The sequence below is a fragment of the Haplochromis burtoni genome, unplaced genomic scaffold, assembly GCF_018398535.1.
Source record: "Haplochromis burtoni strain Fernald_Lab_line unplaced genomic scaffold, NCSU_Asbu1 Contig_102, whole genome shotgun sequence".
Taxonomy (NCBI): domain Eukaryota; kingdom Metazoa; phylum Chordata; class Actinopteri; order Cichliformes; family Cichlidae; genus Haplochromis; species Haplochromis burtoni.
Window position 1 is genome coordinate 539,327 of NW_024582463.1, and position 14,325 is coordinate 553,651.

Genomic DNA, 14,325 nt, shown 5'->3' on the forward strand with positions numbered 1-14,325 from the left:
CCTTAATGAGTAATTTAACATTTTCGGTATCTTGGTTTGTTTTTAGTTTTCCATTATTTCGTTTTATGCAATATGAAATAGAATAACTTTATTAACAATTTCGATGCTTCCCAGGACAAAAATGCAAATAATGCTTGTTCCGGTTTTATTTTTTTAGATTGGAAATGTGACCGGAAATGTGATTTTTTTTTCATTGCAGGTAGCAAAACAGGTCCCACAGAGGCGATGAGGAAGTAGTCTCACTGATTCGTTCGCTGACAAAAAAGTAAGTGTCTTTTCATTTTAGCTCACGAGATGTATATTTGACAATAAACGCGTTGGTTCTTTTTTACGCGACTGAAGTAAAGAGCAGCGTTGGCCCGTAGATGTTAGCTAACACAGTCAGGGTTTTAGAGCCCAGCCCATCACGATTGTGAATGTTGTCAGCAGTATGAATGATGGAGCAGGCGAAGCTTTACAAATAACGAGGCTCTGGTAGTGGTTACGTGGTTACGAGGGCTGTTCGTACTGTGTTCTAGCAGTGTTACTGTACTAGATAATGCTGATAATAAGATTCAGTGTAAGGTTTGGGGGGTAGATTGCTCAGGGTATCAAGTGCCTGGTTGATAAGCATCTGCTTTGTATTACACAGAGGTTAGGCCTTTGTTTAAGACGCATTCCACGACCATTTCCACACAGTATCTGATATGTCCTTGTACGTACAAATCTTATAAAGCTATCCTTAATCCTTCTGTAGTTAAGTTGTAGATCTATTATAATGTGCAGGGCAAAATGCAGGTCTCACTGATGGGTATTTTGCCTGAAACACATCATTTCAAGTATCTGCAAACTAAAGAACTGCAAAACATGCTTGTCAGTGTCTTAAGTTTGTGTGTGTGTTCGCGTTTGGTACACTGTAGGTTTCCCAGAATTCCCAGCAGCCATGAAGCTTCGATTGCACTTCGTGGTGGACCCTATGGGCTGGCTGTGCATCAGTGTGGTATTTGGGATCTGGCTCTACAACACCTTTTTTGTTCCCAAACTGGTTCTGTTTCCACACTACAATGAGGGACACATTCCTTGGGCCATTGTTGTTTGTGAGTTTCCTTACCTTTTGTGTTGACACGTGAAAAACTGAAAATGAGTTTCTTTGGAAATTGGAAATGAATGTGCCCGATCACACCTCATCAGTGGAATTAAAACACACTGTATTTCTTTAGGTTACTACATAGCATCAGGACTCTGCCTAGCAGCACTGTTCAGAGCTTCCACAGCAGATCCAGGCCGTCTTCCTGCGGACCCACACATACCTCATGCTGGTAAATGCTTTTCTCACTGCTTACCGCTTGTTTGTATATGTCCAGTTTATCTGTTACTCCGGTACCGACTAGCAGTATCAACTCTCTTCGGATCGATGATTGTTACATAGTGTTTGTTGTCTTTGTGTTTCAGAGAGAGAGCACTGGGAGTTGTGCAATAAGTGCAACTTAATGAGACCTAAACGGTCGCACCACTGCAGTCGCTGTGGCCACTGTGTGCGCAGGATGGACCATCACTGTCCCTGGTAATCATACACGAACACCTACTCTCATGCTCCCATCCATTCTTGTTTATTCAATTACTGAGATTTGAAAGCTTATTTAATGACTGAACATATCATAGCATGCCATGTGTGTCCACTGCTGTGATAAAGAAATATGTGATCACTTGCTAAATGCACTTTATTTCCTTTGCAGGATTAATAACTGTGTGGGAGAGGACAACCACTGGCTCTTCCTGCAGCTGTGTTTCTATGCTCAGGTCCTCAGCTTATTCACGCTGGTGCTGGACTTCTGTCAGTACTATTACTTCCAGCCCCTGACAGGACTAGACCAGGTAGGTCCATGGGATTGTTTTTAAAAGTTGGCCTCTACTCATTTCCAGCTTCATAATTTTATTCTCTGCTGAGTAACTTTAAACATAGGGATATCTGCCCACACCTACATCACAGAGAGCCAAGAGTATAAAAAATGACTTTTCTTCTACAGCGATTGATGTTCATACTCTGACCTCATTATTTGAAACTTTGGCCATGTTTATTATGAGATTTAGCTACACTAATGGAAAACTATAAACATTCATATTTGACAGTGGGAAAATCAGCAAATGGAACTTTAAGATGATAAGATAAGAGGTTTTCACAACAAAGGGCACTGTTCTCTTTCACTCAGGAAAAGTTCACTACACGTCACGAACTGGCTCTGCTGCGAATCTCTGCGCTAATGGGCGTGGTCATGTTTGGAGGCATGTCTTCTTTGTTTTACACACAGATGACTGGCATCCTCTCAGTGAGTACTGAGTAAAGACTTATTTTCTCGTTTCAGCTGACAGTTTAAGTTCTCCACCCATTTCCTGCTGCCATCGTCTTGATGCGATTATGTCTTTAACTAATTAAATGCGGCTAATATTTCCAAGCTAAGTGTTGAGTATCAGTTTGTAGGATCAGTAAATGCGTCATTCACAGCGTTATTCAGCTTGCATGTCCTCTTGAAAGCAAGTTGAAGACAAAAAAGAAGAAAAATGATGTAGCAGCTTCAGACAACATGACATGGTGTACAGAAATAAAACGATCAATGCCAGTAATGCAGCGATCGATAGGAAAGAATCAGGGGAGAAAGTGTGCACATGAGTGCGTTCATATTACTATAAACCACAACAGCAGCATGTTCATCTGCCATACCTCTGCTGACATGAATAAACATTTCATTTATTAAATAGTTTGGCAGGTCTGTGAAAAGATGTTATCTGAAATGTTTTAAAATGAGTCACTCATATTGCATTTTTCTTGTCTTACAGGATATGACCACCATCGAGAAAATGGCTCACTTTTCAAATGAAACGTAAGTTCCGTTTCTTCTTATAGCAGGAATAGCTGCGTCAGAGGAATAGGCCGATCTTTTGGGAGATAAATCTATCGTATGTGTAGAGACCGGCCATTTACATAGCACACCACAGGCGAAGCAGAAGGGAACTTGTAGTTTCAAAACGGGAGTGACAGATCAGTGGGGGATTTTTCATTTTTTATTTTTTGCAGTGTCACTCTCCTTCTTTTATATGCAATCTATGATCCTTATTCACTTTTTGGCAGACAGTTTGGTACAAAAAGGATTTTTACTTGAGCAATTACCTGTTTTTTCTTATCAGATATGGCGCAAAGAGATCCTGGCAGTGGGCGCTAGCTGAAGTTTGTGGCACTCGCTGGAAACTCCTTTGGCTCATCCCACTCCGAAGCAGACAGCCACTTAACGCCAGCCACCAGTTCCGCTCACACGTGTAGGCCGGTAGCGCTCCCACCTGCACAGATGGTAGGAGCTGCCCTGATGAAACACTGTATACACACCTAAGAATCCATCTGCTCGCCTTCACCATCCTCTTTTGTGCTACGAGAGCTGGGCAGCAGTCTTGGTTTTTCAGTGGATATGCCAAGTTTTTTGTTTTTTTTCCCTTTGCCTTTCTCTACAAGGCCCAGACTGGCAGAAAACAGGGTCAAGAAACACCTTTGGGAGTAATGGGAAATGTTGTGTTTTTAACTCACTGTGACTGCTACTTTAAGCATTTGGAAACCACTTTTTCTGGCTAATTGCAAAAGAAGGATGGAGGTTTTCATCTGAAAGCAGCTGGCAAAGGAACCCCCCCTCTCAGGTTACTTTAATAAAGAGCCTTGACTACTGACCTTTAATCATCTACAGACAGAACAACGGTTATTTTAGTGTGTCTATTAGACTGGCGTTTTTTTGTAAGAAGTTTGTGCCTTGTTTCTTTTAGCGGTCCTCTTAATTTGTGTGTGTTTGTTTGATGTTTTCCAGCTACTTCTAGTTTGGAAGCTTTTTTTTATTTTTTTGTATTGTGTTTGTTTATTTATAATTTTTTGTAAAGGGATCTGCCTATTATCAGCGATGTTCTTTTGCTGTTTATAATTTGAGGATTTGTAAATCATTTGGGGTTTGTTGTTGTTTTTTTAATTTGGGATTGTTCTATGAAGAAGTACTCTGTGAACCATTAATTTACGAAGAATGAAGCAGAACAAAGTTGATAATTTGAATGACAATTTGTAGTCCTTTTTATAACAAATAGGCAGCCTGGTATGAACCTGTGTTATGGAGAGCAGTTAATTCCCACTTTCCTATGGCAAAAATCCACATTAGAAACGAGCTTATACAATCAATGTTGTATGTTGTGGTCAGATTGCTGCATAATCAAGAATATAACATTCCTTGGCCAATTAATGTAATGACTTGATTACAACATTGTATTACTTTGTTTTAGAAGGCATTTAGGTGTCATGTTCTGCCTTCAAAGATAACTTAAATCAAGCTGCCTTTCTTAAATGCCTAGTTTAACCTCATGCCCCACTTATGTTTGCAAATGTGAAACTATAGCTGGCAGCTAGTTAGCTTAGCTTAGCATGATGTAAACTGTGTAAACATAAACAACTAACATTTTTTTAAATACTTAAAAAAATATATTTTAAGTCAGTAAGATAAATCCTAGCAGTTGGTGAGATTTTCTTGGATAACACCAAGCTAACAAGCTAATTTTAGTTTATGGTCTTAAAACTAGGTAGCTTTAAGATCACAGCTACTGGCTAGTTTTGCTTAACGCTAAGCTAAACCAGGTAGCTACTGGCTAGTTTAGCGTAATGCTAAGCTAAACTAGGTAGCTACTGGCTAGTTTAACTAAGTTACATGGCTTGCTTATAGCCTCATAGTACCTGAAGGATGTAGAAGTGATATCAGTTTTGTTTACACCATGATTTTCCCCCAAATGTTAGCCTTTTCCTTTAAGTCAGTCTGTTTAGCTAAAATGTATGTACAGTACAATCTGTTAGCAAAAACAACTTGACCAATTTTTTTTTAAATTTAGACTGTTGACAAAATAATTTCTAATTGATATTTACCATGTTTTTGCTGCTGCTGCTGTAGGTCTTAAATGGATCTGAACACACAAACTTTGTTAATGCTGTCAGCAAAACTGGCAGATTAGCCTACTTGTGGTGACTTACAGCTAGTTAACCCTTGACAAGACATTGGCAATTTATTTATGGTGGTTTTACTGTAAGTGCGTGGAACTGTTTAGAGATTTTATTGACTTCATTAATGAGATACTTAAGGTAATGATAGTACTAGCATTGCGTGGTTGTCTTCAATACTTGGCAATCTCTTAGCTAAACCTGTATGTAAACAAAGCTTGTCACGTGTTGGGAAATAGTACAATATCCAAGTAGTTGTAAGTGCCTGTCTACTTTATTTCATTGTTATTTACTGTCACAGTCCATAATCATCGTTGTATGGCTGTCTACAAGCCAAAGACCTGGGGAAATGTTGCAATAGTCATCAAGCATACAGTAAGTGCATGTTTCACCAAATTTCTGAAGGTAGCGGTTCAATATTATGCACTGAATTTCACATTCGCACACAGTCTCGTTTTATTGCAATCGTGGTACTTATGAAAGGAAGTCTTTTTTCATATTTATGATGTGTTCAGGTTGTTTGCATTTGCATGAATGTGTATTATTGATGACTCTGTGATTTTTTTATAATGCATATTCAGGTTCCTGGGTGTCTGTGTGTGTTTTTATTATTATTTTGGGGTCGGTTTAATGAGGAGATACATTTGCATGATTGGCACTTTTTTGTTTTTCGTTATCATTTTTGAAGCAATAAGCATTGTGTATCAGTAAAGCCATCTTTTAGTGAAATTCCGACATGTAGTGTGAAATTTATGAACTAGTGGATGGGTTTCAGTCATCACTCCTGAACCAGTAATTACACGACTTGAACATCTGTCCTTATTTCAGTAAACCTCTGCAGCACACACTGGTGTGTGTTTATTGTCAGCTAATAGTTAGTTAAGTAATCGATTAACAATATGTTGGCCTCTACAGCTCATGTTGATTATACTGGAATAGCTGAAAGGCTCTCATGAATTATTTTGAGTCGAAGGTTTAAATATTTCTAATATGTTTACTTTTTTCCCCTCTCAGCTGCCATCTGGCACCCCCAGATCTCTAAATCCATGCATCTTGTTCATTTTCAGTTTTTTGAAATGAGTTTACAGGCCTTATTTTGTTTAATTCTGACCTCAAACAGTGGAACTGTTATGTTTTGTAAGTTAATTTGTTACTCCATAAATATGTTTCTTTATGTTTAGGAAGCCTATGACAAGTTGCCAATTTATTATGTTACAAAACTACTATTGTGATTATAAAAGGTATATAGGTATTCATATTCAAATAAATTTGATTCTGAACAAATTTGTGTAATTTGTTTTTTTGTGCTTTTTCACCTACATCTTTGCTTCATCTGAAGCCTCTTCTTTTTTTTTTAGAATTAAAGTTAGTTGAGAAGTTAGTGTAGCACATGATGGCTAAATGGCATTTATCAAAGGAAAACGTTGCTTTTAAGAGATGGAAAGGAGGTTTTTATTTTTTTGTTTACCAGAGATCAAAGAGGCCAGATTACTTCAAGCTGATAGGAAGGCAGGAGTAACTGAAATAACCGCTTGTTCCAACCATGGTATGCAGAAGACCATCTCTGAACCTTTTAGCAGATGGGCTAGTGCAGGAACTGAGCCCACAATCCACAACACAATTGGACAACAGAAGATTGGAAAATGTTGCTCGGTCTGACTAGTCTCAATTTATAATGCAAATTTGACATAAACAGCCTGACAGCATGGATCCATCAACCATTCAGGCTCTTGTTGTTGGTGTAATGGTGAAGGGGATATTTGCTTGCTTTACTTTAGGCCCATTTATACCAAATGGGAATTGAAGATTTAGCACCACAGTCAACCTGGATATTGGTTAGTACTACCAGTACCATAGTGAGATGGCATCCCCTGCCACCATATCTCAATCCAATGGAGCACCTGTGAGATGTGGTCAAATAGGAGATTCACATCATGGATGTGATTCAGCATTCATTGCAATAACTTCCCAGTGCAAGTGAAAGAGCAATAACTACACATAGAAAGTGTTAGAATAAACAGTCAGATTGATTACACTACACCATACTGTACAAATGCTCCATTACAAATAAAATACATTTTCTCAGGATTCTATTTGTAACTTTTACTATGAAAATGTCCTTTGAGTATTATTATATATAACTGCTAAGCGGCTAATGTCAACAGCATTAATGGGTTAGCAGCACTCTGACGTTGCCACTGATCGAGATGGAGCTGATGCGAATAAAGTTAAACTCTGATCGTTTTTGTTAAGCTGATTTTTGAACCCCGAAGCCAGCTTTGAGGTTTATATTTGTAGAATCATGAGGTGATTAGTGGATATTCCTTCTGTTTTTTCCCTTTTTTTTTCTCTTTGACCCAAAAACAAAACAAAATGTGTTAAGAATATGAGTTAAGAATAACTCATAGACATCTGAGATATGATGAGATGGTGAATCCAGTGAATATGCAACTGTTATTATATTGTATGTATTGAGTTTATTGTAAGTTTTGGATAAAATAAAAAAAAATCTGCTTTAGACCTCAGTCTGTATAATATTAAAAGTTGTAGACCAGCAACAAAACATCACAAAACTAATCCCACTAAGTTGCTGAGCATGTAGTTTTACTTGAATTTAATGGATCTCGGTGTCTGAATGAACAGTAGAGCAGCACCGTCCCTGCCGTGCGCACACTGACATCCACTTTAAACAGGAGCATAAATGTTTTTTTGACATTTTTTCACAGTTTTTCAGTGAGTGTCCTACAACTGCGACACTAAAGTCAGGCTGCCTGGCTGCTTTAATTGCTGTTTGCGTCTCTGTGTACAATTACCATACGAGCGATTGTTTCCAGCCAAACGGTCATTGTTCTGAAAAGTTCTTAAGTCTCAGTGAAGCGTGCCTAATGTGTGCACGATCCGTGAACATAATCTGTGTGTGCCGTCCAAAATGGTTACATGTTTTTAGCATACTCTGAACCACACACACACACACACACACACACACACACACACACACACACACACACACACACACATAGCCATCATGGTTTTGACCTTCAGCTGTCTACAGCTCCAACAACTAGTCATCGTGGATGGATTTAAAAGATGAGATCGAGACTGTGTGTGTGCATGTGTCTTTTTTTTTATTCTTAACGACATTTGGGTTTTAAAGAAATTGAGCATGCATACTTGTTTGCAATATTTTCTCAATACGCTTTATTTTGCTGACCTATTATAATCATCCCAATTCTAAGAAAGCACCCACCAGGATTTTCAGATATGTCCAGCTTCCTGAGTGTGCTTGGGACTTGATACAAACTTTTTATGGTATTTTGGAATAGATTTCAAAATAAAAGAAGCATCCTGTGTGTTTTAATGATGTGAAAACTGCAGCAGAAACTAAAAAGTCAAGCCAGTTCCTCCTTCACCAAGAGGTATTTTACATTTCATATAAACAGCACTATCGCAAGAATGCCGCATTGGTTTCAGTAAGCCTTAAATTTAATTGGTGAGTTTGGGCTTTGGGATGTTAATTTAAGCAGACCAGTCTGCAGCAGCCAGGGTCAAATGTGCTCCTAATCTCTGCTACTAGTTGGTCAGCTGGACTAATTAGATATGGGACCACCTGCTAGTCTCATGGTCTATGACATCTGGCTGAACAAAAGAAATAATTAGCCACATGCTTCATAAAAATAAACTGTGCTTGGAACAGTTATCATATAAGGCTGTTTACCTGTCTAGGATTAGAGTTAGTGGCTTGGCGTGTTCTGCTGCTATGTTGCCCAGGCTAAACTCGGATTAAGTCAACGCTAAGGAACACCGAAATTTATTACTGGAACGCTAATTATGAGGCACACGATCATTTTCATAATTCTATCCATATGGGCCTCGTATCCGAAATGGCATAATGAGCAGAATCACCCCCATCATTAGATATACTTTGCTTCGATTGCTGGTTCCAACATGCTTCCTTACCTGTTGGGGTCTCTTGGGTCTTTTTATCTACAAAAGTGGACACAAAGCAAACTTAACATCTTTTTGAGACCTAAAATGACAATTCTTACTTCCTGTCTAATTGCTGTCTGATGAAGAAAGAAGTTATTTGTGCAGATCAGTAGCAAATACATGCTAATTAGATTTGTTAGACCTCACTGACTCATGTGCGCGCCTCTCCAGTAGCAGGTGTCTGCTACGTTCCTCCATTTCCAGCACCACAGCTGAACTTTCTGAACATGGAGGTATTGATTGGCGTATTGATTTTCAAATAAGCTTTCATTGTAGAAAGTAGAAATCCAATTAAAAGTTGAAGTTAATCCACTCAAGACGATGAAATGTATCGATTTTGACCTCAAAATCAATAAGGTGCACGCCGCTCTCGTGAGAGCTCAGTGCTTTCTCCGAAAGAGCGAAGCGCACGCTTTGCATCAACTGAGTAATAGCTCTGGAATGTTATTGGTTTTTTTTCTATCTGCCAGGATATCAAGTTACTGAAAGAAAATTCTTTAAATCCATCCAACTGTGTCAATGCTTGCGCTCTGTTCAAATATATGTAAATCCTACTTTTCCTATGACCCAACTGTAGAAAAACCCATAATTACGCCCATAACAATACCTCATGTCTCTATAGAATATACACCCACTGCCACTTTATTAGTTATGCTTTGCTAGTCTCATTTAAGAGATGCCTTAATTCTTGGTGGCATAGATTCAACAGGAAACATTCCTGAGAGATTTTTGGTCGATATTGGCGTGATAGCATCACAAAGTTGCTGTAGAGTTGTTGGCTGGACATCATGATGCAAGTCTCCCAAAAGGTACTCTGTGAGATTGAGATCTGGTGACTTTAAGGCCACCTTAAAGAAATCAGTTTAAGATGATATGGGTTTTGTGACGTGCTGGAAACAGCCATCAGAAGATGAGTACATGGCGGTCATATAGGGATGGACATGGTCAGCAGCAATAGGTAGGCTGTGGTGGTGTTTCAGCAATCCTTAATTGGTACTATGAGCTACAAAGAAAATATCAGCCACATCGTTACAGCACCACCACCGGCTGAGCTATTGATATAAGGCAGGATGGATACATGCTTTCATGTTTATGCCAAATTCTGACCAGCAGACCAGGGAACTTTTTTGGTGTGGCCAAAATTGGACACTACTTGCCCAGTTTTGTTTTTTCCCGTTTTAGCCGTCCTTCTCATTGTGGCCTTCTGCTGCTTTAACTCATTTACTTTGATTGTCCTTCTACCAGCTTGAAGCGGTCTGGCTATTCTTCTCTGATCTCTGTCATGAAAGAGGCATTTATTTTCACCCTAGAACTGGTGCTCACTGGATATTTTCTCTTTTCTCTATAAACCATAGAAATGGTTGTGTGGGAAAAATCCCAGCAGATCAGCAGTTTCTGAAATACAAACATGCCTAAATACATTAAATCGCTGCCATGTGACTGACTGGTGAGATATTTGCATTAACCAGCAAGAGCTGAAGGGATATACCCAATAAAGTGGCCAGTGTCTTGTTTGATTTTTTATTTTTGTCTTTTTTACTTGCACAGAGCAAATGAAGGAACATATACTGAGCTCAGTCTCCTAAAAAGACAATCTCAGATTGAAAACATGCACGCTGAACACAGAAACTCCACAGTATTTAACAGCTGGGGCCTCCAAACATAGGTGTTGCGTACTTTTCTGCAAATGAGGAAAAAGCCACGCAGTGTCGATATACAATGTTAAGTGTGTTGCCGAGCTAAAGATGCGAACCACGTTTCAGTTCACAGGCCTCATCTCAGCTGGGGCACATCAGTAAAATCATTGCACAATAACCTATAACAGAAATCATCTTCCAACTTCTGTTTTCTCATTTAAAGAGCTACAACTTGATCGGCCTGAGATGTCTCAGCTTTTTTCACATCCAGTCAGTCTACCATCATTATATGTTCATCGCTATTTGCAAATATCAGAAGTTCAGAACCTTAGCAGGACGAAAACGGTCCCGGCACCACATTTGAACAGTTGCTTTTTTCTGAATGGGTCAGATTTCTTTCTGTTCCTTTCACATGTAAACCACAGATTTCACTGACACCTTACGTTCCTTTGTCTTAAACTCTGCTCTGAGTGGACATTTGCCTTCCTCTACTCACTGTCTCCTTGTTGTTTAGGTCACCTCATTTATTTGTTGTAGCTAATGCTAAGTTACTGTTGCTAAGTCTACCCACTGCCCTGTTGCTGGGAAATCCAGCTGCCACGGAGTGGCCTCAGTGAGGAGGATTGGAATGTGGCAGGAGGAGAAAAGGTCTTTTCAGCTGGCATTCAGATAACATTTACATGGACACGCCTAACATCTTAATATATGGATCAAAATACAGTGGGTTCCATTAAAGCCCAAAGACTCTGAAAGAAGCTCTAAAGCAACAGGTCTCATGATGACTACTTGATATTTATGGCTTTTTTTTTTTGCTGCTTTTGTTATAAAATGAGGCAACTTTCAATAGGAACAGTGACATCTGATAATCCTTTACCTTAAAATCCTCACAGCAGAATATAGAGGACCTCAGTATTTTCAGATACCCACACAGTGATATCAGACCGCCTCGGTTGTATTGATGAGTGATTCCCAGCACTGGCAGGTTTGTCCTTGGATGAAAATGAGGTTGAGTGATGGGGGAGGCCAAAATGTCAGCGCTGGGTCACAATCAAGTTGCTTCTTACCTTTTATGTTCTTCCAAAATGAAAAGGTTTGACTCGGTCCAGATTTTTATTTTGGCAGATGATCATTTTACATGGCAGTAAATTGAGCAGCAAATTTCTTTTCCATGTTGCTGCAATTCATCTCGAGCACTTGGTGGAACAAATGCAAGAGAGGCAGAGGGGAGGGAGTAAGGGGGGGTTAGTGTGGGAGGGGGGGATGGTGAGGGTTACTGGGTCATGGCTCTTGTAATTACCACAGTCAGGTTCAAGTCACTGGTCAAGCTGTTGCTGATTTTTTTTTCTGTCTTCCCATAATGCAACATCATCAAGGACTGTCCTACACGTGGCTCAGCATGCCTCTACTGATGCCCCTTTGATTAGGTGTCTCACCCACCGCCGAGCTGAGTTTGATTGGAGCTGAGAGCCCTGTGATGGCTGAGAAACTGACTGAGAGATCCATTAAGTGGCAGCTTTGCTATGATATATCAGCCAGGACGTGGTGGATGGTAAGTGCTCTCTTTGCTCTTTGCCCTGTGCTCTCCCGTCCATGTTCCAGTCTGCGTCTTTCCGTGTCTGCTTCCAAGTCAGGATTTGTGGAAGAGAGCGATATAGTGAGGACAGCTTTCCCGATAAAAGATTTTGGCTGCAGAGCAAACTGTGTTGTCAAGTTCCTTTCACAGCCTTCATTTTGATCCATTTTTTAAGAGCATCCTTGGCACTGACGTTCGTTTCCTTCAGGCCTGTAGCTTTAACTCAGATCATTGTAAATTGAGTTATGCTTCAGTTTAGCTGCACACAATAGAGGATTTTAAGGTGAGGATGGACTGGAACAATGTTTTTTGTATTTTCACTGGGATAGCTAACTAAAGGAAGTATTCAACCTGCCTTTTAGCATAAGAGCGCTCCTCAAGTGCACCTCTCCGTGCACCCTCAGCAGTGTTAATTTAGTGTTGCACAAAGAGCCCTTGTCCAGCCCGCGCCTTTCCCATGCTGAAGAGGCAACACAGGCTGACATTTCTTTCTGAATATTTATTTACTTGTCCGGGCACAGGCGAGCTTTTATTGTGCCCCATCTCCAGGGTTTAACTTCGTGTGTATCAGTGTATACAACCCCCCCATTCTTTCCTCGGTTTTTACTTTATTTTCTCCTGTTTTCACTCGTGGTTTGTGAGTAATTTTAATTGGACACTGCACAGAATTACATTTACCTCACGCCGTTATGAAGGATATAAAAAAAGAATACGTGCTTTTAAGAATTCGGGATTCATTATGAGCACAGTTCCAAGCAAACAGGGGACAGAAGACGATGTCAAGTGCATCGCTGCCAGGAACAGCAGTTCATTAAATGTGAATGCTGAAGGCTAGAATAGTGAAGGCTTTAGATACACTGAGCTGCTCTCTTGCAATAGAAAACGATGTTGTGAAAGTAGGAAATTGTGCAATTGGTAGGAAGTTGCAGATCCAACCCATTTAAGCACAAAATCTGTATTGTTTTTCTTGCTTTTTGGGGGGTTTTGTTTGTTTGTTTGTTTTTTGCAGGAGAAATGCACAATTAAATACACAGAAGCAGCAATAGCAGTAGCAGCGCCCTATATTATATATAGGGATATATTTTTCAAACTTTTATCAATTATGTTTCTACTTTGAACGATCTTTTCACCCAAACAACCTCTTACTGACACCAAATGTTTTTGGAAGGGGTAAAAAAAGGTCATATAAAGAGTTACAATGCAAAAACTTTCTGTCTGTCATGTACAGTATACCACATAGGATCTGTTCCTGGTTTGAAACGTCGTGTCTCTGCTGCTTTATGTCAGTGATTTAGTGTTGAGTAATATGACGTGAATTTCACAACTCTGGGTCTAATAAAGGTCATCTTATCTTAGCTTTAAAATGTGCCATCTTTCTCCTTTTTTGTTAAATTTCTTTTTTTAGCCACAAGTCTTGAGAGACTTACATGTTGAGCTTTGTAAGCTAAAGCCAGTAAAAATGTGGTGCATCGTCTCAGTATGTAGGGAAAAGGGATAAAATTCCATATAAAGTAAAGTAATTAAGTACAACCACACATTCCCCTGATTATAGCCCTTTATTCACACTGCAGCTTAATTAAAACAACTCAAATCAGATTATGTACATTTCAAAAATTGTGTTTTGTGTTCTTGTTTCCTTAACTGTGGAACCTGCTAGAGTTTAAAACCAAAAGGTCACTGCTGGAGCGTAATGGTAGACCCAATGGTAGGTCCATGATAACACTGTTGTACTAAAAAAGCATGTTTAGAGTTTGTTTTTCAAAGGTCTATGTTCTATGAGTAATAAAATGAAAGATGGCTGGATTGCAAACGACTGACATGTTCATAGAACCGCTGTTAATAATTAATGGTTACATCTGCACTTTTTCTACTGTGACAAGTCAGAGCAGAGCGACAGTAAATTTGTATTTTCGATGAGAAATTCAGACTTTTAGTAAGTCAAAGAAAATACTTGTGGGTGCTGTGCATGCTTGTGACAACCCACTTGGTGTTGGTTGTGCCACACTATAACGACCACAGAATTTATTCCCCCAGCTTGCAGTTTTGCTTGCGGCCACATGGGGGCGGTAGCTCCATGTTGAGAGTGCTGAATCTGTGAGGGCTCCTGCCATGTGCGCCGGTGGATCGCACGATACAGGGTC

The 14,325-nt window shown here is 39.5% G+C and overlaps 1 protein-coding gene across 1 annotated transcript; it reads left to right on the top strand.

Annotated features, from left to right (window-relative positions):
* The first annotated feature begins 199 nt into the window (after positions 1-199).
* On the top strand, positions 200-5,055 carry zdhhc21 (zinc finger DHHC-type palmitoyltransferase 21). The gene is made up of 8 exons (XM_005927703.3): positions 200-265; positions 900-1,076; positions 1,200-1,298; positions 1,432-1,543; positions 1,716-1,854; positions 2,190-2,306; positions 2,815-2,858; positions 3,163-5,055. Exons 2-8 carry the CDS (start codon positions 923-925, stop codon positions 3,293-3,295), a joined length of 798 nt encoding a protein of 265 aa, XP_005927765.1. The 5' UTR covers positions 200-265; positions 900-922; the 3' UTR covers positions 3,296-5,055.
* The last annotated feature ends 9,270 nt before the right edge of the window (positions 5,056-14,325 follow it).

Bases quoted from the DNA above. Each gene is read 5' to 3' on its own strand.
- zdhhc21 (XM_005927703.3), top strand. From the start codon at position 923: ATGAAGCTTCGATTGCACTTCGTGGTGGACCCTATGGGCTGGCTGTGC. The intron at 1,855-2,189 runs GTAGGTCCATGG...TCTTTCACTCAG, and splicing joins CCCTGACAGGACTAGACCAG to GAAAAGTTCACTACACGTCA. The intron at 2,859-3,162 runs GTAAGTTCCGTT...TTTTCTTATCAG, and splicing joins GCTCACTTTTCAAATGAAAC to ATATGGCGCAAAGAGATCCT.